The 27,842-nt window shown below is 48.4% G+C and overlaps 3 protein-coding genes across 3 annotated transcripts in view; 2 read left to right on the forward strand and 1 right to left on the reverse strand.

Moving 5' to 3' along the window:
- Positions 1–4,719, forward strand: part of IGDCC4 (immunoglobulin superfamily DCC subclass member 4) — an 87,478-nt gene extending 82,759 nt beyond the window's left edge. Inside the window, exon 20 of the mRNA XM_018913993.3 lies at positions 85–4,719. Coding sequence (XP_018769538.3) covers positions 85–612 — 528 coding nt within the window. The 3' untranslated portion in view covers positions 613–4,719. The remainder of the gene's footprint in view (positions 1–84) is intronic.
- Positions 1–27,842, reverse strand: part of MTFMT (mitochondrial methionyl-tRNA formyltransferase) — a 431,560-nt gene that overhangs the window by 253,049 nt on the left and 150,669 nt on the right. The window lies entirely within an intron of this gene.
- The window catches only part of IGDCC3 (immunoglobulin superfamily DCC subclass member 3), a 100,381-nt gene continuing 80,909 nt past the window's right edge, over positions 8,371–27,842 (forward strand). The window contains exons 1-2 of the mRNA XM_050978241.1: positions 8,371–8,629; positions 18,506–18,811. Of these exons, the coding sequence (XP_050834198.1) occupies positions 8,563–8,629; positions 18,506–18,811 (373 nt within the window). The 5' untranslated portion in view covers positions 8,371–8,562. The remainder of the gene's footprint in view (positions 8,630–18,505; positions 18,812–27,842) is intronic.

The raw sequence follows: 27,842 nt of genomic DNA on the forward strand, positions 1-27,842 counted from the left end.
GGTTTGGCCACAGCCTCAATTATCTGAATTTCACTTACTTTACCTTTTTTTTTTTTTTTTAATTTCTCTCCTGTTTGATAACAGAATGAAGCAAAGAAAAGCCACCTGCCAGCCAGCCTCCACCAAGTAGAAGCAGAGGTCATCGTCCATTCTGATTTTTCAGCCTCTGACAAAGACTACAACTGCCAGCTGCACGCCCTGGAGAGTGAAGAGACAGAAACTGAGGACCGGGAGCCGGAAGAGCTCCCCTTGGCAGAGCTGGCTCTTCCCAGTTCCCAGCAGGACACTGGCCAAGTGCTGGTAGATTGCATGGACAATTTGGAGGCTCAGGCCCAGGCTGAGCTGCTCTGTACTGACACAAAGACTGACGAACCTGAGGCTGTGTGCATCCATGGGCTCACCAATGGCTTCCACAGGCATGGAGAAAGTCTGGATTCGGAGGAAAGTGGAGATTCAGATTCTACCCAGGAAGGCAGGGGTGATGTGCAGCCAGTCAAGTGCCAGCTGCTTTCCATGGTGTCCGAGGAGGCCCTGCTCTGTAGTAACTCTGGTTTAACCAGTCCATCCTCAGCATCTGAGAACATGGCACATGTCCACAATCAGAAAGAATGAACTGACCTGATTTTGATCACAGCAGAGCTGAAGCACGAGGAGAGTCTGTCCCTATGAGGCGCTGCCTGCCCTTGGCTGGCTGAGCCCAGCATGAGCTGGGCAGGTGCAGCATCTCACCAGAGCAGGGCTTGGACCTGTCAGCTCTACAGAGGCCTTTGGGAAGCCAGGTGGGTTGGTAAGGGGCCATCTTCCTCGTGCTGAAGCCCATGAGGAATTGGGTGTTGGTGGGAGCAGGACTGAGCCATCTGCCAAAGTCTGGGTGGAACCACGATGGAACAGAGCCTTCTGCACTAAGCTGGGGCTGTCACTTCACCATAGCCCTTGAGGCCACTGCCAGGACGTCCTTCAATGCTGGGAAGTGGCAGAGTGCACCAAGGGATCCTTCTCAGCTGCCTCTTCCCCAGGGAGTGCCCGGGCACTACTGCCTGGCAGCGTTGGATGAGTTCTGGCACAGGAGTCCCAGGAGTGGGTGCACGCCCCAGAAACAAAGGCAGTGAGCTGTAAGCACCAGCCTTTTCTGCCCTCCCGTGGTTAGAAGGATTACCAGGCTCTCTGTGTGTGCTACCACAGTAACTACTACTAGCAGGCTGATGTAGTGGCCTTTTATTACACACTCTACGAGTGCCTCTAACAACTTGTACTATATAGAACCTTCCGCAGCGTCTGGGTCTTTTCACCAACCTGGGCTTTGTTTTATGTAGGTTCTTGTACCTAATATTTTAGGTACACATCTGTCCTTTTAATGTACAACATGTATTTTTATTTCCTTGGAACATCTTTATATTATTTAATTTTATAAAGTGGAATAGTGTGTGGTATAGAGTAGCATTTTTACTACTTTTCTCTTTCTTTATTTTTTCCTCCCTAACAACACAACTACCTCATGTCTGTTGGAGAAAAAAAAAAGCAGTAGATCTACTCATTTGTTATAGTCCATTATAGGTTTTAACTTATTCTTATACTGCCTTTTTCTAAAGAATACATTTACGTAATACGCACTGGTTGTTCACTCTTCTTTAACACGTAGTACTGCAGATCTGATGTCTCTCTTGCTTTGTTTCTTGACACCTTCCCTACAGCCAGAGAGTTGGGTTGTGTCTCTCTGTAGGGCTGTGTTTTGCAGCAGCTGCCAAAGGAGACTGCTTTAGCTGGCAGGATGTCGATCCATCTTTCCTCAACAAGCTTATACTAACAAAGAGAAAAAAGAACCAGCAATTGCAAAAGTAACTTGGGATACTGGGGACATGTATTTCTTTTCTCTTGTTTTGGGTGCCCGTGTGGAGACATTTCAGATGGTTTTGATTTACAGAGAGCAGCACTCAGCCTTCTGTAAGCAGTGGACTTGCTGAAAGCTTCGGATGAACAAGTGAAATTTTCCAGTCACGTCTGATAGTCCTGGTCAAAGTGCTTTTGGGTGGGTTTTTTTTGAAGAGCAGAGCACCACCAGAGCTTTAAAATGAAATCTTTGGTCTCAAACCAGTCAGTCTGGCTTGAAAATCATCCAGTGACTCTTCCTGCTGATGCTGTTTGCTTACTGCTGACATGTCTCTCAGCCTGGCCCTGCTGGGGGTGGACTTTCCTTTACTTTCTTTAGCTGGTCTCTGTCCTGCTCCAGGCTTGAAGGGTTGACTGCAAATGCTACAAGATTGGACCTGCTGCTCAGTCTTAACAAGGATCAGTAATTCTGTTCATGGGTGTTTGGTGAATATTCTGCCTTCCTGGAGGATTCAGATATCTCACCATTTGTTTAAAAAGTGAAGGAAAATATGCCCACCTTCTTCTTTTCTTACTAAAATTCACCCCAGGGTATATGAGGAAACTGTGTGCTAACTTGAAATCCTGTAAAAGACTTCAGATTTTGTTTTTGAATGGAGGTACCACTGCTTGCAGCATGGAGAACCTCACTTCACCAACACCCTGCAACCCTTTTGCCTCCAGCTTTTCAGCAAATGTGAACCTCCAAGCCTCCATGTACTCTGATGGGAAGGATATCGGAGCTTCCACTTCTTCCCAGCTGGCAGCATCTCCTCCCAGTATGACACACTGTTCTGGTAACCAGCTGTACTTCCAGTCATTGTGATTGCTCTGTTTCTCCAGCTTGGTGTCTTGAGGAGTCTCATAAATGCTGTTCCATGCTGTGACTAGCCATGACTCTGGAATGCTGTGGGACAGAGACTGGAGATCAGTGCCAGTGAGCAGGCGAAGGCAGGAGTTTGTGTGTGTGCTACTGGAGTGAGGAAAAGGCAAGGAAACATAACTGGGCAGAGGAAGTGTGTAAATAACCTCCAGAGCCCACTGCCACAAGACTTTGAAACTCATGACTTAGCAGGGTTACAGATAAGCAGTGAAGTGTTATTGCAGGCAATAAGGGCAATTCACAGTTCTCTGGGAGCGGATGCAGTCGCAGAGGTACAAACCCTCCAGCCGGGCAGGGCCAGGTGCCCGCTGCAGAGAGTGGGGGGACATTGTGCAGGTGGGCCTCAGTTCCCAGTCAGTCCATGAAGAGTCCTTGCCCTTCCTCAGTGACAGAACAGGCCCTGCACAAGCCACTGCCATTGCCACTTTCCATCCAGGGGGATGGAAGGGGATGGAGGCTGATGTAGGAGTGTGCCACAGTTTTGGGGGCACCCCCTTATACATGCACCCCCTGCTTTGCCTTTACAGCATTCAGCAATCCTACAGCCCTGAGCTGCCTGAAAGCTGTCCCTGCCTGTCACTGCAGCCCACACTGGATTCCCCTGGATCACTTTGGGCTGACCACCAAACCGCCACAAGAGTTACAGAGAGCTTTGGGGAGATGCAGCAGACCACAAACAATTTTGTTTATGCATCCCCAAAGCACTTTTGTCACCTTATGCTGAGGCTTGTTCTGATCTCATTACACTTCACCCAGCTGTACCAGGGTGTGAAGCTGGCAGTGTTTGGCTGTCCAAGAACTGTGGTGGCCATGGGCTGGTAGGCCAAACCTGAGTTGCAGAAATCCAAATAGTTTCTCCTTGGAGCCAAGAGGTCACCACTGACCAGCAGCACCAAAGCTGTCTCTGGATAAGCACACATCCACACAGAGTGCTCGGTGTCCTTGTCCAGCTCAGCTGTGCCCCAGGTCCCCCTGCCCTGAACGTGCAGGGAACTTTCAGTCTCAGCTGGAAATGAATGGAGGAAGACACATGACACACATTTGATGTGTAAAGCTGAAACAACCAGTGCATATATTTTTTTATCATGAAATAAGTAGCTTTTGTGCAGATTTCTCACAGGCACACAAACTGTTGATACCTTTAATTACCCATCATGCTTAATAGCTCTTCCTGTACACCAGGCTTCTTTCTCATTTTCTTCCTTTCAGTAACACTAAAGATTATTGCTGTTCAAATTTTTTGCTGGTGTATATTGTTTTACATTGTTAAAATGTCGGGTTTGTCTCACTGGCATAATTTTCTAGTATTAATGTTTCCGTTGGGCTACACAACTGTATATTCCCCATGCTGCTGTGAGAGTCACAATTCTCATCCTTTTATTTCTTTTCATTTCTTGTTATGTGAAACATGCAACTCAGATAAAAACCTCTATCAGCTTTTCATTGACTTGATTTCTTACTTGACAGGCAGCAAAGTTCTGGTTTAAGTAGTTCTAATGAGAAAATTTCTCATTTAGAGTTTGAGAATTTTTTTACATTACTAGATAACAATCATCCCATGAAATATTGCTGTGTAAGAAAACAACCATTTTACTAGAACACTGTATATGGTTTTGATCTCATTTGTAATAGTGTTTTGAAGGAATCATTGTGTCTTTTCTAATCAATACTTTTATTAGAAAGGAAGTGTTTTAACCAGCAGAAATCTACCATCTACTTCTGTTACTGTATTCCCTTGCTTGTATTTTCAAGTTAAATTTCATTTTCTGCACAGTGCATAAAGATGTGTAACCAGAACTTGATCTTGTTTGAAGGTTGTGTCTGTGTTTGGTTCCATACTGTACTTTATTATAACTTTCTTTCTTCAGAGACTGTTCTTACTCCACAAATACTCTTTAGTGTTAAAGTGTAAGACATTGTCCTTATATTCCTTAACTAATGGGTTATTAATAAAATGTTTTTTAAAAAGAGTGGAATTTTACTCACAGTTAAGTCTGTTCCAGCTGTGTGAGGCTGTACCTCGCTGGCAGAAGCAATCATGGGAGCAGAATGCAGGATTCATGCTCACACAACTTCATGTACGAGAGCTCATCAACATGAAGTTTGGGGTTGTGAGATGATAGTGGGTACCTAGTTCCTTAGGGATTCTTCTGGAATTTCAGACATGAGCAGAGTTTGGATTCATTAGTCATTTCTGGATGCTTGCTCCTTCCTCAGTTTTGAACTGATTCCTATAGGAAAAAATATTTGTCCAGTTTCATGCTTCATCTTGCTGGGAATTTTTTAATGGTAAAAATAAGCAGAGGCATCTAGCAATGAGTGGTGAGAGTTCTCTTGGATGGCACACTGTGCTGAGCACTTGGTGGCTTGTGTCCAGCAGGACTGGTGAGAGGACACCTGCCAGTCCCCAAGGACATGCTATTAACCTCCCGTGCATCTCCCTTCTTCCTGGGATGCATTCCCTACTTCAGTACATAGTTTCCATTATTACTTTATGCTGCCACGACTACAGAGCCATAAAGTCTCGTTTTATCTGCATTACAGAGGTAATAAATCTGCACTTAGCATGGTGTTCTCTGATAGTGGTTAAAGGGAACTCTGTCAGAATGTGTAACTCTGATGAGTCTTTCTCCTAATGATAGGTAACCCCACAAATGAGCAAGGAAGGACCTTGGAAGGGGTGATGGGTGACTGCAAATCACTCTTCCATCTCCCAGTTCACAGCATTGGATGATGATTGGAGGCTGCTGAGAGGAGCCACAGTGGGATGGAATGGATGACAGAGATGGACAGACACAGCAGTTACAGGAGAGAAGTGAAGAGCAAAGCGTCAGGTTTCGTTTCTTTCTCTTCTCAACATTTGTCATCCTGATACGCTGTGTAAGGATGCAGCTGGAAATACACTACAGTGGGCTTCGGTTTCTCGTGGTCTCAGGTAATTCAGGGAGTTACAATTACCAGTGCAGTGTGTGGCCCAGCTCAGCCCTCTGGAACATGGCACAGCCCAAGACGATGGGCTGTGTGATGTAGTGAGGTGGCTGGGATTGCTTCACAGATTCTCAACAGGCACAGAGAAAACAGATTTTGGAGCTTCCAGAAGCAGGTCCCGGAGTGGTCCCACCACTGCTGGCATGGCTCTGGGCTCAGTGCCTCAAGGTGGGTGCCACAATTTTGGCTCCCACTCCTCATTGCTCACTGACCATGAAGCAGATGCTAAAACCTGCATGTACGTACATAAGGGAAAAGCTCCCAGACTGTTAGCAGGCAGGGTAGCCACAATTACACATAGAATAATAAATGGAGTGAATTCAGACAAGTTAATCTCCCACTTCATCCACTGAAAATACTAATGGTGTCTTGGGGACCTCAGTTTGCAGTTAATTGGTGTAAATCAGGAGCACAATTGGAGCTGATGGAAATTTGCTGTGCAGGGAGTGAGGGGTGAGTGATGCCCTCACAGGGCATTGTGGAGAGGGAGGGCAGATGGACAGACAGATCCTGTGCCCCTCAGCAGCAAGGGGGACAGAGGAAACCCTTTGACTGCTCTGCAGGAAGGGGTTTGGAGCCTCAGTTTGTGCTGGACTCGTCACTCCTGCAACCCTGCTGCTTTTCCAAAGGCTCCGATTTCTGTTCACAGTGTGATAAGCAAATTCCTGCCTCCAGTACAAAGCAACTTTTCTAAGCCCTCATGCTTACAGAGCGTAGAAAAACGTGAGTGCTCTGAATTCCTGCTCTTATGTGGCTCTAAAAGCCCCAAAACTGCCTATTCCCTAAAAGATCTCATGGTTTTTCATATAAGTCCTATTGTTTGTAGTAGTGGATGATTTCTGAATGTGCTACCAGTGCTGTCACCAGTGTCATTTGCAAGGTGTGGGGGTGAAGCTGGTGATACCCTAAACGTGTACCTACCTCCCCCAGCCCCTGGGTCCTGCCAGGGCACTTGGCAGCAAAAGCACACAAAATCTGTGGTTCACAGGGAAAGCAGCCCTGTCAAGCACATCGTGCTCAATTTCTCTTGGAATTATTAATTCCCACAAGCCATCCTCAGTAATAGCAGCCACAAGTCCATGATGGCTTCAAGCATTACATAAATGCTGATGGGGCCCCATGGCAGGAGCCAGGGAGTCGGAGCAAGAGCACGGCTGGTGCCAAAAGGTCAGGGACAGCACAGAAATTCAGATGTTACCGAGAGGCTGGTGGAGCCAGAGCAAATTCTTCCCCAGCTGAAAGGAGCCTCGTACAGCTCAACCCTCTGCTAGACGAAGGAGGCTTTAATGTGGAGCAGATGTAGTGACGTCTTCTTTCCTCGTTAGCTGACTCCGACAAGCTCAGGGTGCACCATCCAGGGGAGCCTCACATAGCTCCTCTTCACAAAGGGTTTTTCACCAGATTTCTAGGAATGGTTACAGGGTTTAGTAACCCAGTCCACAAAATCTGATTTTAGTCTGAAGAAAGAAATTAGTTAGGATTTACTTTTTCATTTTAGTTCCTTTTTGCCAAGCAAACACCACAAAACACTGAGCTGTCCTTGCATAGATGTTTTTTGCTGCTAAAAGTGATGATATGAGTTATGTTTGTGGAGAACATGGGCCAAGGGACAGGGTAGGATCAGTTGGAAGGCAGAAAATACTGCGTGGGCACAGGGGCTGAGAGCCATGTAAGAACACATTATCCTTTTTTCATGCCAGGAGGGCAGACAAGTTATCCTGCTGTGGCAGGATTTAGGAGCAGACTCATCCCTTATTGGGTCCTTCCTCACTGGGGCATCTTCCAGGGTGAGCAGGCTGGTCCAACACCTGCATTACTGACTCGGGTAAGTCACTTGGGATAGCATTAAAAACAGGAGCACAGAGATGGGACAAGCCAGGCTCTTCTGCGGTCCTGCGAGGTTGCCCCGGTGAGGGGAAGGTCCTCCCTGATGTGTCCGTGTAATCCCCGGAGCTCCGTGAAGGGAACCCTCGTAAGTGAGAGGGGCGCGAGGAGATCCGTGAGGGGGCTCCGGTGACAGGGAGCGGACACCCTTGAGGGGTCTCTGGTGAGGGAGACGCACGAGGGGAGACCGGTGACGGGAGACCCTTGAAGCGGCTCTGGTGAGGGGAGACCTGTGAGGCTGCCTCAGTGACGGGAGACCCGTGAGGGGGCACCGGTGACAGGGCTTCGGTGGGGGAGCTCCGTGAGGTGGCACTGCGAGAGCATCCCCGTGAAGGGAGCCCCGTGAAGCGACACTAGTGAGGGGAGAGCCGCGAGTGGGTTCTGAAGAGAGGGCTCCTGTGAAGGGAGAAACGCGAAGGGGCTCTGGTGAGCAAGACATATGAGGGGGATCTGTGAGGCTCGACCCATGAGTGGGTTTTGAGACGTGCTCTGACGGGAGCTCTGTGACGGGAGTGCCGTGAGGAGGCTCCGGTGAAGGCAGACCCACGAGGCTCCCTGTACACTCCCGGCAGGTCCCGGGCGCGGAGTGGCCCCTTACGGAGCAGCCCCCGCCTCTCAGCCCGGCCAGCGCTGCCGGCGCCCCGGCGAATGCGCAAGATGGCGCAAGGCGCTGCCCGCCCGCCCCCCGCCTGCCGGCGGCCCCGCTCCCTCAGCGCCGCCCCCCGCCCGCCCGGCGCGGCGGCGTGTTCGCGCCGAGGGCAGCACCGCTGAGAGCCGCTTTTCCCCTTTTTCCCTTTCCTTTCCCCCCCCCTCCCGCCAGCCCCACAGCTGGGGGTGGTTCTCGCCTGGCCGCCCTCCCTCCTCCCCTCCCTCCCTCTCTGCCGGCGGGCTGCTCCCTCCCCGTGGGGCGCAGGGAGGCGAGCCCGCCCGCCCGGGATGCCATGGCTCCGCCGGGCTCCGCGCTGCCCGCCTGCATGCTGGGGCTGCTGCTGCTTGTCTGCCGCGGAGGTAAGAGCCGGGCTGGGCTGGGGGAGCGGGCGGGGGCGCGGACATGGACATGCCGCCGCCGCGCCCGGCATCGGCGCCGCTCCCCGCGGCCGCTCCGTCCGTCCGTCCGTCCGTCCTTCCAGCACTTCGCGTCCCCTCATCACCCCCGAGGTGGCCAGGGCATTGCTCGTCCCCTTGTCCCTCGCCATCCCCGCCGCCAGTCCCGTTTCCCCTCTCTCGTCCGCGGTCACTCGCAGCCCCGCGCTTTGCCCTTCCCGTGGCTCGGGGTCGCCGCGGGGGCTGAACGGGGCCGAGCAGCTCCGCGTGTGTCGCCCGGTGAGGCGTGGGGGTCCCCGCGGGTCAGCATTCCTCCGCGGGAACGGGGCGCGTTCCTCCGGGAGAGCGAGCAGGGGTCGTGGCTTGGGGCTGCGGAGTCCCGCATCAGCCCATCCCGAAGTGCTCCCAGGAGCTGTGCTTTCATTTGGAAACCCCTTGTGCGGGGGGCTCTAGGGAGGGACGGTGGTGTTTGTGGAGCCCGAGCCCCCACCGCTGGCGCTGGGGAGGGGTGTGGTGGCTGCCGGGGCAGTGGCGTGGCTGGCCATCCGCCCGTGCCCGGATCATAAGAGCCGCCGGGATCGTCACCCGGTGGGAGCGGGAGGCAGCGCCCGACGGACGCGTCGCGTTCGTCAGCAAAGGCTGTGATAGCGACAGAGATGTTGGGAGACAAGTTGCAGGGATGAGGGCGAGCAACTTCAGACCTACAAGTATATTGTGCTCTCCTGTAACGCCAGCTCTTGGGGGAGCTCCGTGAGGTGGCTCCGCATTGGTAGCACAGTCCACCGGGCCGGACTACAAAACATCAAAAGAGAACTTTCCCTGGACCTACTGTGCACATATCCTGCGGATCAATTGCAGTGTTTTTCTTCTACTGGTGATGCATGGGTCTAATCTGACAAAGATGCTGTTCTGCAGCATACCCGTGTGCATCCTGTTCTAGTCTCTCTTTAAAAACCTTCTAGATAAGGACACGTAGGAACTGAGCATCCTGGGCTAGTGTAAGGTGTCCCTGCCCATATCGGGGGGATTGGAACGAGATGGTCTTTAAAGTCTCTTGCAATCCAAACCATTCTGTGCCTACTCTGTGAGTTATTTAAAAAAAAGCTCTGTAAGCAGCCCAGCATGGTCAGAGGGAGAAAAGTGTGTGGTAGATTTATCAAAGATTAGCTGCTGGGGTGTTTAGAAAGCAAATCTGTGGGTTAGTCGTATCATAAATCTCGCCACGTGGTCCGTAGGAACCGCGCGAGGAGAAGCCAGTGGAACTCGCGGAAAATAGAAATTATCTGAGAAGTGGATGTAATGAAGCAGATCTTGTTATTGTGTGAAGATTCCTGAGTAGTACAATGAGGATGGTTTAAGAAGTATTTTTGTTTTGGTTTTGTTTTGTTTTGTTTTTTTCTTTTGTGGACGGAGGGAAGGAAAGTAAATGAATACTTGAAAGCAGAACTTTAGCAACTTGAATTTGTGGCTAGCTAATCTCCTGCTGCTGTCCAGATTGTCCCGTGTGTTTGTTTATGCTGTGCCTTGGCGGGTCAGTGGCTCCTGACTTCGGGGTGTGTTTTGCTGGCCCTGCTGAGGGGTGTTTGGCTACATTTTCAAAGTTTTTTGGTTCTGACGGTCTTTCCCTCCCTTCGGTGGATTTCTGTGCTCTCGGCATGGTTTACAGCGAGGTAACGTGTTAGTGCGCTCTGCTGAGTTCAATAAACCCTCCTGCGTCAGTGTCAGTCAGCGCCGGAGCAGCCTCGCCGGGGATGCTGTGTGGGAGCAGTGCCGCGCTGTGCGGGACACGATGCTCCACTCTCAGCCCTGTGGTTTTCAAACTCCCCAGAATGCTGGTCTGGCGACTGTGAACCAGGCACTGGGAGCTGCTGGTCAGCCTGCGGGAGTGGGCTCAGCAGCGAGACAGTATTTTTTTTTTCTTTTCTTTTTTCTTTTTTTTTTTTTTTTTAATTTCCTGGAGCTCTTTGTTCTGGGTGGTGGACAGCTTTTGTCTGTTATTGCTGAGCCCGGCATTCAAAGGCAGGCATAGGATACGAGAGGCTCCCCGGCTCTGCTCAGTAACAGCCTTGGAATTAAGCATCGTCATTTATGTTTAAGTAGGCTTAACTTCTAAATTATTGAAGCTATAAGCTTTCACTAATTTCTACTCTGTATGGCTTTGTTGTCTTTTTTCAGATGAAAAAAAAGGATTGCTTTCTACTATATTGGTGTAATACCCTGTCTTTTTTCTTAATATACATAGAGAGTATCAAGTATCATTTCCCCAGTAACGCTCAGAGACTCGGTATGAAATTCAAGCCCACGTTTGGGCTTCGTCTCTCTCGGGAGTTCAACAGGAGAATCTCAGGACGTGGTTTTCCCGCGTGGAGGCAGCAGGCAGCCCATGAAATGGGGCAGGCGTTGCACAGCCATATCAGCGTGCACTACCTTTGGGACCTGTGCTCAGGGCAAAGCTGGCACAGGGGTGTGAGTGTGCACCCACCCGTGCTCATGGCACTCAGGTGCTTGCTGGGGCCATCATGGTGCCAAAAGTAAACTTTGGAAGTGTATAAAGCAAGGTGAGAGAGGGGGCAACAGGACAGGTTGCTCCCCTTTTAATCTGCCCCACCACCCCCTGAGAAGGGAGTTAGAAATATTAAGCTGGTGTAATTGTGCTTCTTCTTGCTACCTGTCAGGCTCTGGATCTGGCACAAAACAAGTTCCCATGCTCACTTAGGAGCTTGCAGAGAGTTCCAGGGGAGAGGATCTGGGCAGAGAGCTCCAAATCCAGGATTACAGCTTGGCTCCCCACTCCCTTCCGTCCTGTTCAATCCCAGGTTTGGCCCACGTGCTGTCAGCCTGGTACAGGCCAGCAGGGTTAAGCTCAGCAGCAGCACTGCCTGGCAGAGAGCTGCAAAATTGCTCTCATTTTATTTGTGCAAATGAGAAAGTCTCTCTCCCTCTTTCTGTCTGCCTGAACTTTTTTATTTCTGATTTCCTTATTTCTTAAGGGTCCTGCGTCACAGCATGTGAAGTGCCAAGCAGTGACCCCATGCAATGCCAGCCCTTGCTTCACAGACCCTTAGACTCTGCTCCAAAGCCATGGGATGAGCAGATTATGTACTTAATTTTGCAGCCTGCAGCACATCTGGGACAGAAGATGCATTTTTCTCAGTCCCTTTTCCCCACAATATTTCATGATTTGAACTCCTGGGCTTCTGGCCCATGATATCGTCCTTTTATTTAACTAACAAAACAATCCAAGAATCTACCTCTGCAGAGTAAGAATTCCCATTTAAATCAATTGTGCAACATTAGTCAGAAACAGGAATAGTCCATTCAAAATTATTTTGAAATCACAAACTTATTTGAACTTTAGTGGAGCTTTTAGTTTTACAGAGTTTAGAAACTAATAAATTATGTAGCAGGGCTCATGAAAATCTACCCGAGTCTGCTTATCCAAAAGAATATCCAACATTTTGGTTTTGCAAGAAAATAAAAATAATTGTTTACACATGTTCAGGAGTCATTGGCAAGCTTATAAAACTGATGGTTAAGAAAGCGAACATGTCAATAATTGCACTTTAAGAGACGAGAGAGGCAAATAGGCGAGTGCAGGAGAAAAACACAGAGCACGCTGATCTGGCCTTGCTATTATATCAGATGTCACCGTTGTGTCGCACCCTCCGCTCGAGAGCAGCCCAGTCACTTAACAACCCAGACCTGCTCTGTCTTGGTAATTTAAAACCAGAGTTTCAGAGCGGAGTCAAGGATTTGCTACCTGTTTTTTTCGTTGTTCTTGCACATGAGATTGTGTTGATGAAGCTGATGGCGAATCAGGGGATATGGGTCGTGGTGAATGGTTCTGCTGAGCTGTGAAGATGCTTTTGCAGAAGGGTTGTTGCTGCTGAAACCTGAGAGTATGTGAAAAGAGAGAGAAGAGCTCGTGTTTCAAGGTGCTGGTTTTGGAGTGAACAGGGATCCATGCAGTGCTCAGCTCCTTGAGAAGAACAAGATGCTTTCCTCCATCCTGAATTTCAGGGTGGGAGGTTATAAGGCAGAGGGGATTGCAGGGAGGAGAGAGTGCTGAGTTTGCTCTTTGTAATTGTATTGATACTAATTGTATCCCCTGGACACAATTAAGAGTTTCAAAGTTTGTAATGTGCACACTAACTTTCCTGCAGAAAGACCTTCCTTCCCTTCCTTTTCCTTGCATGCCATCCCTGCCTGCCAGAACTTGAGCTGAAATTCAAGGGCTTGGTGGCAGGGCTGTGTTGGCTGGTGGGGTTTGGCACTGTGATGCCAAGGCACCTGTGGCTCTTTTGGCAGCCTTGTGCCATCATGCCAGCCACCATCTCTGATCCATGGGCACTATCACTCCCTGACTGGCCAGTCCATTTCTGCTGGGTCTGTGCGAGGGCCCAGCTGTGGGGACAGCCACCTCTCTGATCCTTTCCTGCAGGGTCAGGGAATGAACTGGCTGTTCCCCTGTCCTGCATTAGAGCAGCCTTGGGAGCTGAAGCCTGCAGGACCCTGGCTCTGGCACAGCATTTCCCATCTTGGCTGTGCCTTTGCTCTCTATTTGTGCATGGCTGTTCCCTGCTCTGTGTCGCTGGTGCCCTCTGCGGTGAGGCTGTGATCTGGTCAGGGCTGTGAAATACATGGGGAATGCAAATAACAGTGCATCCTACCCATGGCTTGCTGCCATGCTCTCAGGATGCCTGGCTGTGGATGGAGCTACTGTGAGTAATTAGCTCAGGAAAGGTCTTTGCCCTTTCCAGCTATACCAACAGGTTTTATCCCGCCTTCTTTAGATATGGGAGAGCCCACGAGAACTTGGGGCTTGTCCTAGAAAGGCTCTTTGTCCTGTGAATGCTTCCAGCTTCCACAGTGTTCAACATGCGACCTCCTGGGATTTGCTCAGTCTGGTCTCAAACATCTGAAAATTATTTGGGGCAACTTCTTTGGCTCTTCATGCTCCTTGCCTTCCTCAGCTAAAATCGGTGTTCCCAGTGAGGGCAGCAATGCTGGGTGTATTTGGGCTCTCCATCAGGTGGCTGAGAGGTTGTGTTATCCCTCTCTGTTAGGAGGTCAGAGACCTCCTGCAATCGTTTAACGAGTGGATGTGGTTTATGCTCCCTGATGGAAAAATCGCTTTATATAACCTCCCGTCCAAAAGGAAAGGGAATAAAAAATTCCGAGCTAGTAAACTTTACTGCCAGCAAGATGTGGGGCCTGTTACAGCCTATTCCCCTCTTCTTTAAATGTAAATTTTCTAGATGCCCTAAAGAGCCAATTTGCACTTTACTGCAGTGCAGCGCTTTTCTCCTTAAGGTCTGGGTCAGGCTCAAGGAGATTTAAGAGGGCACCAGCTGGATTTTTAGGCTGCCAATTTCATCAGCCTGAAGCTTGTTATAATCTGTTGGAGAACATCCTTCAGGTCCATATATCTCTTCCTTCCATGTCTTTCCATTTGCAGAAGGATGTGAATGAAAAACAACCCATGACTGGAAAAACAGGAGCTATTTTTCATGTTCATGGCCCAATCTTCATCCAGGTTTTTGGTCCTGATACTCACTTATGAAATCCCACTAAAATCCTCTGGTCCTGCACATTTTCTTTTGGCTTTATTGGAGCAGGACTGGAGTGGGTATCCTTGGTGGTGGTTATGCTGCTGATTAAGGCTGTGTTATGCTGGGAATAAACACAATAAATCAGAAGGGGGCAAATTTGTGCTGATGTAAGGCAATTTGCAGGTGGATGTCATGCTGTTGGTGAGATGAGGAAGGAGCTGGTGCTACCTTGGTCTCCCCAGCAGTACTCCCAGTGATGCTGTACCAGGAAAAGCGGGGTGGGCCCAACCACTCCCACAATATCTCGCCTTGCCACAAGCTCAGAGCAGGCTGTTGGCAGCTTATTTCATCCCTCTGTGATTAATGTTCCCTGTCCAGAACAGGAGTAATAATATGGGCTTCATCTGTCAGGACCACGTGCTCCCAGGGCAGGGATGGCTCTGCTGGCTGTGGGTCTGGATGGGGTCCAGGAGGATGAGCCAGGATGTGACTGAGGTCCTTGGCCATGGATGGCACCGCTAATTAGAGCGGTGACATTAGTCACTGAAGCACAGGAGGGGAAGCCAAAATCATGTTTCCCAAATGGAAAAGGACAATATAGGGGTATAAGCAAGGTTCTTTTGAAGCTCTGAATGTGCATCACAGTGTCAAGTAAAAAATAATTAAACTTATTTTTTTTTAAATGTACTTCAAAGAGTCTTTTAAGCTTCCCATTAATTCGAAGTTCTTTCTCTCAGCACTAAATAAATCTCTTGGTTCAAAAGCACAAGTGCTAATTGGTTTCTCTGAGTATGCCTGGCTTACTTGATCAATAGGGGAAGTAGTTTTTGTTAAATATTTGCACATATAGTCACATATTATATTGCTCAGGGAGATGGTAAATGTTTCTCAAAAGGAGACTTGTAGAATGAGGATTCCAGGAACTTTCTTGTGGCCTTTATGTCAGAGCTAATCACGCTTCCTCCCTCCATCCCTTTGCAGAGAGCAAAGCAGTTTTCCCTCACATGCTGCCAGCGTCGAGACAAGCGGGCTGTTCAGCTGCCTGCCTGACACCCTGGCTCCAACTGCAAACTCGAGCTGCCACGAGCAGAGCTGCACAGTTCCTGCCTCAAGCAGGGAGTGCCTGTGAGCCATGCTGCCTTGCAGTCCATTTTGGGAGCTACCTGGGATGTTGTGTGGGATTAGAGGGGTTTGGATACACAGACAGCTATTGGAGAGGGATGGGGTTTTCAGACTCTCTGAGTGAATGTGCACAGCCTCAGCAATTTCCTTGCTCTCAATTAATTGCACTTTTACTACTTCCATGTGCCTTTGGAGTGTTGTTTACTTCCAACTTTGCAGCATCATTTCTGTGCCTCACTGGTAACTGCAATCAGTTCTTTATGCTGATGGAATTGGGTGGGTTCCTCTCTCCCACCATTATCCTAGCCCTTATCCTGTCTGTGCTCTCCCTCTGGCTCCTCTGAGCTAATCTCTAGAGCAAACACCAGGAATCTTCTTGTCCCACTATGGAGATTTTTCTGGGAGCATCTGTCCCTTTGTCTCTCATCCTGAACATCCTGGGAAAAATGGGCTCTGTGTTCAGAGTCTGCCTTTGAGACAGGTAAAAGACAGATCTTGGCTTCTCCCAGATCCCCAGGTGGGGTGAACTAGCTTCTCCCCATGCATCTGGTTAGTTGGTCACCTGGCCCTGAAATTTCAGGAAGGAGGCAGCAAGATTTCTTCAAGGTCTGATAAGCATCCCATGAGAAAAATCTGAGTTGAGTTGGAATTTGGGTGCTTCTGGACACTTCAAGGTGTCTACAGGTAACAAACCAGTAGCACAGTGTCACACCTCAAGGCACAGTCCTGCTCTTGAGTGCGACCCAAGGAGACCCCAGTGCCTGTCCCTGCTCCAGCAAGTGTCTGAGGACCTCAGTCCTAATCACGAGCATCATCACTCCTGCAGTTTGAGCAGCCTGGAATGAGGATGCAGACCGAATGTTTATGGAGGCAAACATGATTATCTCCAATCACAGGCCTTAATGATGGTTGTTATAATGACAGCAATTGTAGGAAGGGCATGTAATTATGTTGATTCTTCCTTTTATTGTACATATAATAATAAGCTGTTTTATCTAAGAGTACTGGGGTGCTGGGGGAAGATGGGGCATTTATTTAATTATTGATTTTTTTTCTGATTGCACATTAGGCTAAATCTTGAAATCTTCAATTTTCTGGAGTCCCAAGTCCCTCTTGGCTCAGCATCAGGATGCAAGGGTCTTTATCCTACCTAACTGGCCAGAGCACCCACACAGGGAATGGGGCCCCAGAATGGTGTTGAGACTCTGGCCACTTTGCAGAAAAATGCAGAGCATTCATCTAATTCCTTAATTTTCACCAAAAAAAAGTAATTGATGGGTTTGTGCTGGCTGCGGTCTGACTTGCTGAGAGGACCCCAGGGCTATCTCATAAAAAAGGAGTCACAGTGAGCGATAGATCACCGAGATGGCTGGAGCTAGCCTGACATTTTAAGACTTAATGGGTTAATAAAGTGTGTGTTTTAGGTGCCTGTCACTAAGTGGGGTTTGTCCATTCCTTGCACACACTCATACCTCGTTGGCAGTACCTTCGGCCTGGCCCTGCAGTACCACTGCTGTCTTTGTCTGCTTCGTCCATCTGCCTCGGCTCAGGTTGCACTCAATGTTTATCCCCCGTAATCCAATTTAAGTTGCCGTAGAAAGCAGTGGGGATTTACAGAAAGAAAGAAAAAAAAAAAATCTCACTGGGTTTGCAGAGCAGAAAAGACAGACTTTTTTTCTTCTCTTTCTTTAGTGTAACTGCCTCTTCTCATCTCTGTTATTCTTACTATGCATTAACAGTCTGCCCTCCACCCTGCATTTGAGCCTAGTGGGGGGGAATTCTGTCCTTGGTGGGGTCTCTATGAGGGACAGGTATTACAAAGCCTGTGCTGTGGCTGGTGTTTGGCAAGAGATATTGCTTGTGTGCATCCTGGTTCTGTGAGTATCTGAGGAGTTGGTTCCCCTGAGCCTGTGAAAGAGGAAAGAAGCTCTGTCACAGGTTGGGAAACCCCCACCTTGAAGGGCCAGTGCAGAAGTGAACTGTTGGAACGGCTCTCTCCATATTTGGATTAAACTGTGGTTTTCTTACTCTGCTGGAATTTCTTCACCATTGCTCCTTTTTAAAAAAACCCAGTTCACCTCCATCCTTGCATTTGCAGCCTTCAAATATCTATATAACTCTCATTTCTTGGTCTCTTTTTGTCTTTCATGTCTGCATATATTTTGGCCAATATTTAAGCAATAGTTCTATTCTCTGTCATCTTCTGAAGTGTCTGATCATGATTACAGGGCAAATTGTACCCTCAAAAGGTGTGCTGTGACCAAGTGAAGCATAACGAGCCAAAGACACAGTGTTTAAATGATCTCGTGGCAAAAGAAGTAAATTAGGACGTATCTGTGTCATTGGAAGTGAGGGTTTGCCTATTGTTGGTACAAATTCTGAAATAACTTATCTCTCGTGGACATCGTTTAGCGTAATTGCTTTGCAAGAAACCTTTTGTGTGGCTGAGCCGGAACATTGTGCATTTGTATTTTGGTGCTTAACTTGCTCTTCATTAAGGGCTGAATAGCACCATGCATTGCTTGTTACAGCATGAGAGAGACCAAAGCGACAGAAGGGCACGGTGTTGCGTGCGAGAGGCAAACAGCCTCCTGCTCTGCCAAGCGGGAGAAGTGTCGGGAAGATGCCGGTGGCAATATGGTCTGGATCGGGAGCTGCTGATCCCCCCTTCACCCCTGCCGGCTGTGCTGCAAAGGGGTCGGGGGCACAGCACAGCCCCTCTGCCTGGTTATGTGGGGAGAGGAATGGCTTTCCAGCACTGGTGTGCACTTCTGCTCCTGGGCTAGGAATGGATGTTTGTGCAAGTTTTAATTGTCTAATGCTGCACACCTGCAATGGGAGGTGAAAAGGCAATTTCAGGGCAGTATGGAGTGGAGCTAGGGTTTGGCAAGCTGCTGGAGGGGTGTGCCTGCCTGTCCCCTTCACTGGAGTCTCCAAAGGCAGCCTTGAAGGACTTTTCTTGTGGTTGTACTTTAAGAAATTGCAACCCAAGGTTCAGAGACTCTTGGGAGGTAAAGCGTGCCAGTGGGTTTTTTGTTTCTTGGAAACACTTGCACTTTGTAGCACATTCAAAATGTTTCCGTCATCCTGCTTCCTGCCGTAACAGTTGACTCTTGCTACTGCTCCTGGACATGCTGCTGACTCTGCCCTACTCTCTTCATTTTAGATTTTGGCCGTTCCTCTGAGCTGGCATTTGTTGTGGAACCTAGTGATGACATAGCTGTGCAGGAGCAGCCCTTGATCCTCTACTGCCAGGTGGAGGGCATCCAGCCCATCACCATCACGTGGCGGAAGAATGGCGTGATGATCGTGGACAGTGAGAATGCCTTTATGTTGGCCAACGGGTCTCTCTACGTCTCCCGCTTCCAGAGGGTCCGGGGAGATGGGTCCTCGGATGAAGGCGAGTACGACTGCATGGCACAGAACCACTACGGGCTGCTGGTGAGCCGGAAGGCAAAGATACAGGCAGCAAGTAAGTACAGACACTGTCCCACCCCCACCTCACTGGGCAATCCCACAAGGGGCACTGGTTTTGTTGAGAAGCGGGAGGGTAGTATGGTGGGTGCTGGGTTTTCATGGAGCGGGGATTAAAGGGAGGGAAGAGAGAAAAACCCTGGAGCTGCTGTCAAAATCTGGCTGGCATCTAATCTGTGTAGCTGTCCAAATGTGAAGGAAGAGCTCATCAGCTTTCTTGGGTAGAAAACTAAAAGCCACCTTCCAACAGCAAATTCTATGTGTTGGAGGTGTAAGTTACACTGAAATCATGTGGTGAAGTAGTCTGGGGTTTGTGTATCTCCTGTGGTGAGTTTGGAAGCCCCTTTGCTGTGCAGCACAGCTGGGCTCTGCTTGGCAGGCACCACTTCCCAACTTCCCAAACCATAGGCAAAGACCTCCTGAAGGTCATGGTATCTTTCATTTTGTTATTTAATGCTGGCAGTGTAGAGGCAGCAAGGTCTTATTTACTACCCGGTGTGGCAGTGCCTTTGGGGGCAAGGCTAACAACACCAGACAGATTGTCTGATGGGGGAGCCTGGAGGAGGAGAGACATGAAAATGCCAGTGAGGGAATGAAATTTAAAGGTGGGGGAGGAAGAATTCCAGGGCAGGCTGTGACTCCATCTCTGCACACTACCTGACGTTAGCGCATTGCTTTGCCCTGGCCAGAGAGGTCAGTTCTCTTGGATCTCCTGGTTCTCCCTTGTCAGCTCTGGTTGGTGGTTGGTGTTTGTCCCAGGAGTGACACCCAGTAGAGCTGGGGGGGGGGGGGTCCATAGTGGTTTCTATCCCTTCTGTGTTGGTGGCTTTCTTTGCCCCCAGACTGTCTGGGGGCTCTGGGAGTGCAGCCACTGATCCTTTTTGCATTCAACCAGAAGTTGCTGCTGGATGTAATTTCTATGTGAGTGTGAGGATGGGTGTGTGGTACAGCCATGAGACCTGGCAGGACACTGGTTTGTGAAGTTTTGCTGAAGGGTTCTCCGGCTTGTTTGGCTACTGCTCTTCTTTCTGTGCAAGCAACTTACTAATGCTTCTATTGCAATTGTAAATATCACCATGATTTTTTGTTGCGAAGCAGGAAAAGTCTAAGGCAAAGTCTGAGGCTGAGGTCTTGTCTGCATTTCCCAAACTGGGGGGCCTTTTGGAACGCTGCTGCCCGCTCCCTGCAGTGCCAGGGCCGGCTGGCAGCCCACCAAGGGAACACTCCAGCCCTTGTGTATAACAATTCCTGAGTATATGAAGTGGCCATCTGCAAACCTAGCTTTTCAGGAGTGTAAGAAGTGACATTGTCCAGGAGCCAAGGGCTTTGGGGCCTTGCCAGATTAGCAGCTGGATCTCAAACTTGTCAGTCTTGTGGTGCTAAACCTTGGAGCACTTTTGGTGAATGGCTCTGGCATTTATGAGCTGGAAGCCGACTCATGCACAAGCACAATGCCAAACTTCTTGGACCTGTAAACTGGAGACATGAGGGCCAGAGGAATTACCTTTGAGATTGTGGATTGTCAATAAACACTGTTATCTTGTCTCCTGCATCAATATGTATGTGATGTGCTGTGTGTCCCTGAATAGCATTTCCTTTTGTAGCCGTAGTTTCACATGAATCAAAATGAAAAAGGGATCATGTTGAAAATGCTCTGGACTCTATTCTAGCTTCAGGCTTGGTTTGTTGCCAGCCCTGAGAAGAGGTCTGGGTGAAGCCAGCACAAACAGCCCCCCTCCCCACCCCCAGCCTTGATCCACAGGTGCGTGCAGATAATGGGAATAAAACAGGATGTTGTGGGTAAATGTAACCTGCTGCTCAGGGCAAGCTCCCCTGCTGTGCCTGAGCCGCAGGAACACACACTTGCACTTAGGACTCTGCTTAATCGTAGATGAAATCTCCTGAGAATGAATCACAGTTGTACCCTGAGCCCCCAAGTCTCAGGGTGGTTATACACAAGCGACAGTGATTTTCCTTGCTCCAAGTCCCAATCAGCAAGTCAAAGGAGAAGGGTAATTATCCCCATTTTAGGGACCTTTGCATCGAAGGAATGGGTACTGGCTGCCTGGAAGGGAAAAAACCCAAGCGCTAAGCAGACCTTTGCCGAGCAGAGTAAATACTGCCGGTGGGTAAAACCTCATCCCAGTGCTGATCTCTTCTTCCCTCTGAGCCTGACATCTGAACACAAAAGCAAAGGAGAAATAAAAACCTTTCACAAACAAAAATCTTGAAAGTTGATCAAGGCCATGCTACAGAGGAATAAAAGAGATCTGACAGAGCGGAGCCCCTCGAGAGCTCTGTTGCACTTTTCGCTGTCTTCAAAGGCTGGCTGTTAGTCTCGTATCACCGTTACAGACCCCGGCTTTGTATTATTGCTTGGAATATAATCTTCTTGGCTTGGAGGAATGTACATATTTGCATTCAGGAAATGTGGGCTCGATATCATATTTTTATGTTTCAAATTTACTTCAACACTTGGCATTGAGTAAAATTTAACTGGAAGAATATGCTGCTCTCAGCCACTGCGCGTGAGCCCTTGATGGGCTCAAGGTGCTGGTAGTTTCCTCACCAAGAGTGCGCATCTTAAACCTTTCCTCCTAAAAATTAACTCATTAAATTCTGGGGTATTTCTGTATGTCACCATTGTTAATCAAAGATACTCAGTGGAAGGAAGCGGACCTTGGGTGGTTTGTGGACTGGCTAGTCAGATGCTAAAAACATTTATAATATTTTTGTAGTGTAACTTTTTTTTTGAACAAGCACAAGTGTGTAAGAAGCCTACATGTGACTGAGCTGAGCAGGGAGGCCCTCAGCATTTCTACTCTCTGCCTAACACCCCAGTTGGAATTCTTTCAGTTGCTGTTTCTGTGTCTGTTCAAACCCTGGTGTGTTAGTTTAAAAGGTTGTGGAATGCAACATGTTTTTATAATCTGATCAGGTTATTGAATACAGATCCTTACTGTCTCTCAATGACAGTTTCGTAGTTTCGCATGACTCCGAGCTGTCTTAATTAAAATCAGTTTCATAGTCAGAATGCTCTCTGGAGGCACCACTTGGCTGTGTTTTCACAGGTCTCTGAGGAGCTGGATTTCCCCTATGCATGCCAGAAGCTGAGCATGCTTTGGCTCTCTATGGATGAAGATTCCCTCTGAGCAATTTTAACATCCAGAGTCCACTCCTCAGGAAGGTGGGCTCCCCAGAACACAGCCACCGGTCTTCTCATCACCACCCTTTGCTTAACTTGGCTTCGCTTGCTCTGATCGTGTCATCTCGTGGCATTTCCAGCTCTTTTTGCCAATGCTGTAATTTGATGGACCTGGGTCCACATCATCATAAATCACAGCTCAGCCAGTGGAGTAAGACCCATTGATTATATCACTCAATAACAAGCAGTTACCACTAATTGGAAATCACCATCAAACTGGGTATCGGATGAGGCTTTGCACGTATCCAGCCTGAGAGCAGAAATTTTCCCTGTTTGATCTGATGCTTTAAAAAAACCCCCAAAAATAAAATAAAACAAAACAACAAACAAACAAACAAACAAAAACCACACCAAAATAAAGGAACAAGGGAAATTAAGTCAGTGGTGCAATTTACAGCCAAAGAGATTTCCTGAATTTGGTGAATTGGACCTGCCCAGTATTTGAAGTACTGCAGGACCTGATAATAACTCTGGACAGATCTGAGCTTGTAAAGGCATTTTCTTCCCTATGTCTTGCTGCAGGGTGACTAGTTTGTAGTTAAGCATAGCAGCACACATCCCTGTGCCCTTCTCTTCTCCCTGACCCCTTTTCCTTCTGCATCCTGTCCCAAATTCTGCTCCTGCATCCCACTGTGTGTGGCTGTCCATGGCACTTACCCTGCCAGCAGGAGGGCAGGATTGATAGCTTGGGCAAGGCAGATGCTGTGACTCCTCTCTGCATTGATCCCTGCAGACAGCAGCAGCTCTCCTCACCCAGCCTGGGGACAAGCATGCTGTCCCCACAAACACACTGGCCCACTGTGGCCTCGAGGCCAAAGGTCTTCAGGTCATCAGCAAGATACAGAAGTGGGGAGGGCTGGTGCCTATGCAAACTTTCAGGTTGGTTTCCCTGCCAAGCTGTGTGCCTAGGGGAGGAGGTTGGGAATCCAACGGGGATTTTAAAGCAGCAAAGATCTTCCCATCATTTCAGCTCCTCTGCACAGAATATATTCAGGGTTTAACCTGCAGCCCCCTTTCCAGGCTCTGGGGTGGTGGGAAGAGCTGCTGAGCCCAAATAATGGCAGCATTTATAAGAGTGTAGAGACAAGAAGGAAGTCTAAAAGGATTAGGGAGAGACAAAGGGGCCTGATTATTTTATGGGTCACAATACAAGGCATTAGAGTGAGATCACAAAGGGATGTAATTACAAAAGAAGGCCATACTGGGGGGGATCAAACCGGGATTAGAGTGGGAAATGTTTTTACACAGTTTTGTTCCACTCATTATGAAGTTAGCATTTTAAATTAAGGTTTAAATAAGGTGGCACCAAAGTTGTCACCAAGGTATTTCCTGGGCAATGCCACTGTTCGGATGCAGATTGCGAGTCTCAGCTCAAAACATCAAGGCAGACCTTAAACACGTGGGTTTGCTGTTCGTTTCTCTTGTGCCTGTACAGTATTTGTGTTGTCAGCAGAGCCCTGCCTATGGCTTGTGCTTAGGACTAGTTAACCCATTTTTGCAGTTGGAGGTGGAATACTTTTGTGACTCCTTGTTTTACTGGTGCAAAATGTGCTGGAGGTAAAGGTCTGCTCTGGTGTCAGTTACAGCTCTGGACACATCTTCCTTTTACTCCCAGGAATTTTTTTGCTAATGGTCATTTGAATTTTATTGCAGTTTAACTCTTGGTGTTATGTGCCAAGTTTCCTCCATCCATAAGCTAGATTTTTCACCCCTCTGTTGAGGCTCTGCTCGGATTTATTGCCCTTTCTTCTCCAATGCTTAGCAGAAGGGCTCAGCCCTAATGTCAGCGATGTTTCTATATTGTCTGTGCTTTGAGTGCTTATGGCAAGCCCAGAGCAAATTCTGGGCTTGCAGCAGTAGGTCTCAGAGGGGAAAAATACCCATGAGGAATTACTAAAGGAAAAAAATGAAAGCAAAAGAAATTAAGTAAAGCAGAAACACTGTGAGAGGTTTCTAGGAGATGGATATGATGGGTGAGTGGGTTATTTCCCTCCATCAGCTCTTTTGGCTGTCCCTAGGACATGCTGGTTCACGTGACACTGCCTCTCACATCTGTACTGTTGCAGTACAGTTGGCCCTGTGTGTGCTGCAAAACAAATGTACAAATATAGGAGTCACCAAGGGAAAATTGGAGATTTGACTGGGAATTTTAGTAGATTTGCAGGATTAAGAGTTTGTCACTTACCACCTACTGCATTTCAGCGTCTGCATGTAACAGCCAGGATTCATCCTGAGACTTGAGCATATTATAAGACCATATTTCTTTTGGCTGCTCATTTCTTAGCAGTGTGATAGTTATTTAAATATCATCTTGCACTTCTTTCCAAGGCTTCTAACGTGGATGTGCCAACCTTAGCTCCGGCAGCGTTATCTCTCATATAGGGGGTTCGCACTGCAGGCAGTAATGTCACTTAGTCATTTATAGAAAGCTCAGGGGAAATATATCAGAAGAATTTCATTAATGGCAGCACTGTTGAGTTATTTGTCTCAATTAACTCTTGGAGCACAGCTGAGGAAGTTCTGACATCTCTGCAGCCTGCACCTGCAGTATGAGGCAGTTCTCTGCTTCTTTTTTAAGGTGGGTTGAAGCTCTGTGATACCTGCATGGGCAATCCTGTGGAGACACCACAGTGCCCAGCCCTGTGTGCTTGTTCCCTGCTCATCCCTCTGCCTGCTGCTCTGCTCCAGCCTCTCCTCAAAGTATTGGGCCACTCTCCTGTATGATTTTAGTCTGGAGGGCAGGTCTCTGCTTATATGTCTTGCACTCTCATTTTGCCTTTACAAGGGTCCCAGCTGGCTGTGGTGTGGCCAGTGACATCCATGTACCTGCTGTGCCTCAGTTTCTCTTCTCTAAAGCCAAGATGTGCTTACAGTCAGTGACGTGATTTACACACTCCTGTGAACACCTGGGGGGCCAAACTGCTGTTTTGAGTTTGTCAGGGACCCAGGTTAGCTGGCCATGGTGTTTCATCTGCACTGTTGCTTCTCTCTGAGGGAGAGAAGTGCTGGGGAGTGCACAGTGCTCGGGCCAGACTGGGGCCCAGGTGAGAGAGGAGCTGCTTTTCTGCCACTGTTCATTGGCAGGACTGTGAGTAGGAATCAGTTTTGAGGGGCATTTCACCAGAGCAATCAATGCTCTTGATCTAGTGAACAACCATTGAGATTGGGTTTTGAGGACCTTGCTTTGAATGTTTGAGGCCTTTGGGTGCAGTAGTGATATGAGTGAGGTCAGACCTCACAAATCCCTTGCTATGGGTGAGTCCCTGCACAGGTGCCAAAGCTGCTTTCCCAGAGCTGGCAGGATGGGACCTGTGAGATATATCAGCCAGAGCTTCCTGACATCAAGGGATGCTGGATCTGACTATGCACCTCCTCTTCCACTCTGGTTTTGGCTTTACCCACCATGGCAGCCCTGTTGCTGGGAAGGGAGTCTGCTCCCACTCCTCCTAGGCACAGCATATGGTTTTCAGAGAGGTTCTTGCTTTAAACCCAATTTTACAGTTGGGTTGACTGAGGCAAAAGGAGGTCAAACGATTCGCCTGAGGTCACCCAATAAGTGGCTGGGATTAAATCTCAGCCCACGACGCTGCCTGTTCCCAGCGCTGGCTGTGCTGGCCGGACCAGATGGCCTCTGAATGCGGCGTCAAGATCCTCAGCTTTTTCCCCACCTCATTGTTCTCCATTGTGGGCTTCTGAATGCAGGACCTTGAAAGTGAGAGTCATTTGGATTTGCTGAGTCCAAGTTATTCTGTTTAATGACATGGATTTGCAGGAGAGGGTTTAAACACACTGTTTACTACTGAGGTTGGAATTTTGAAGGGATTTACCTCTTTGCTTTGGTTTTCTGATGTTAAAACTCCCTCTGCCAGACCAGCTAAAATTGGTCCCTTACCCTTTCAGCTGCCCTGCTGCTGGTTCACTGACTTCAGGGCTTGCCTATCTTTGTACCTGTGCAGGTTTCTCCACAGGTCTCTTGTGTCCTGATCCCTGGTATAATTCCCCAGCACCACAGCTCTCTGGTTTGTTTGTGCAGTTTGTGTCTTCCCCCTTAGAATGGTTCTGGGATCACAAAAGGGGGTCTGTGCAAGGTGCTGCTGGATGGACAGTGTCATGTGTTTACATCTGTGAATCTGCAGACTCTTGTGTTAGCTCTGGAAAAGCAGATGCTGACATCTCCCTCCTGATCTGGTGTCTGATCCATACATCCCTTCTGACAGAGGCCACAGATGAGCATAAAGCAGGGCTTTAAAGAGCATTTTAAAGATGAGCTCCATTCCTGCTCTCCAAGCTAAGGAGCAGCCTGGAAAAGTGCATCTCCATAACCTCTATTGGATAGCAGGTGGACAAATGCCTGGGACTGGGGCATACAGAACAGAGACCATCTGCCCATGAAGCAGCAGTGCCTGCATGTGTGGGGCAGACTGCAGTTCTTGGGGCAGGGGGGGTTCTCCTGCACCCACACATCCCTCTGCATTCCCTCTGCATTCTGCCTTCTGAGGGAGGGCCTGCGCCACTCACATGCCTAAGTAAGCTGGCACCTCTTGAACATGCCTTGATTAATGGTGTTTTTTTGTCAGTCCTAAGAGGCCCCATTATGTCCCTTTGATGCTGCATTTTGCACTTACCACTGTCACTGAGCTCAATGACTAATTTTCACAGGTCAGGGGAGAGGGACAATGGATCAGGCCACATTTGGAAGAAACAAATGAAATTTTACTGCAACTGAGAGCACTAATTAAGAGTGAAGATCAATTTGGGTGTACAAAAGAGATAGTTTTAGGCTGCTGATGTGTAAATGAGTGGCAGTGTTGCAGTAGCAGAGAAGTTCAGTGTGTGCATACTTCAGCTGTAGCATTGTTTTCTGCTGCATTTGATCAATTCTTCTTTGCTTATTCATCAAGGAAAAACCTAGTGTTTTCCTGCCTGCTGGGAAGGGCAGGGACAGCAAACCTGCCAGATCAAGTCATGGCTGATCCCTGTGAGATGTTTTTGACCAGGGATAGGAGCTCGTGTTTCTTCAATCGCCTTGCTCATCTTGGAGCATGGCACTGCAGCTTGCCTGGTGGCATTTGAGTGCAGTGTATGGCATTCCCTGCCCAGCTCTGTGGGCAGCATGATGCCTATTTTCATCCCAAATCATAGCTCGCCCTACCAAGGATTGCACTGTTTGCTGAGACTCAGAGGAATGCTGATTTGGAGGTGTCAGAAGGGGAAGGGACACAATGAGCTTTCATCAAGGAGAATGTCATGGATTCAAAAAGGAAGACAAGGGAAACCAACACTGCACAAGCTGGATTCATGGCTTCACTAAACATTGCAATAGTGTGATTCCAAATTTTCTAAGCTTTCACATACAACAAAAAGTCAGGGCTAATGTATATTTGGGATGGGCTGGTTGCAAATGTCCAGGTGCCCAGGCCTTGTTAGTTAAAGTTAGTTTGCAGATGGCTTTGGTAAAATTGCGTCTATTTTTGATTGGATGTGCCTTGGGTAGAAAGGTAGGAACATCAGCTGGAGCATTCTTTTGCCAAGAAGTTCTCCAGGGCCTTTGGTGTTCCCATGAAGCAAATCCTAAATGAATTTGAATCCAAACAGATTTATGGTACCAATCAAATCTCCAAAATGATCAGGTGGAAGGAAGCAGCAGTCCGTCTCATTTTCCCTTGTTATTTGGTGGTGTTTGCCCACAAACATATTTTTCCCTGCAGTTCAGCATCTTCCCCAGAGGGCAGTGGGATATTCAGCCTCAGTCCAGAGGTTTACTCTTGTCCTGGGCTCTTGTGGTGACATTGCCTGAATGGCCAAGCAGTGCAGTCACATCCCT

This window comes from Serinus canaria, chromosome 10 (genome assembly GCF_022539315.1).
Source record: "Serinus canaria isolate serCan28SL12 chromosome 10, serCan2020, whole genome shotgun sequence".
Lineage (NCBI taxonomy): Eukaryota > Metazoa > Chordata > Aves > Passeriformes > Fringillidae > Serinus > Serinus canaria.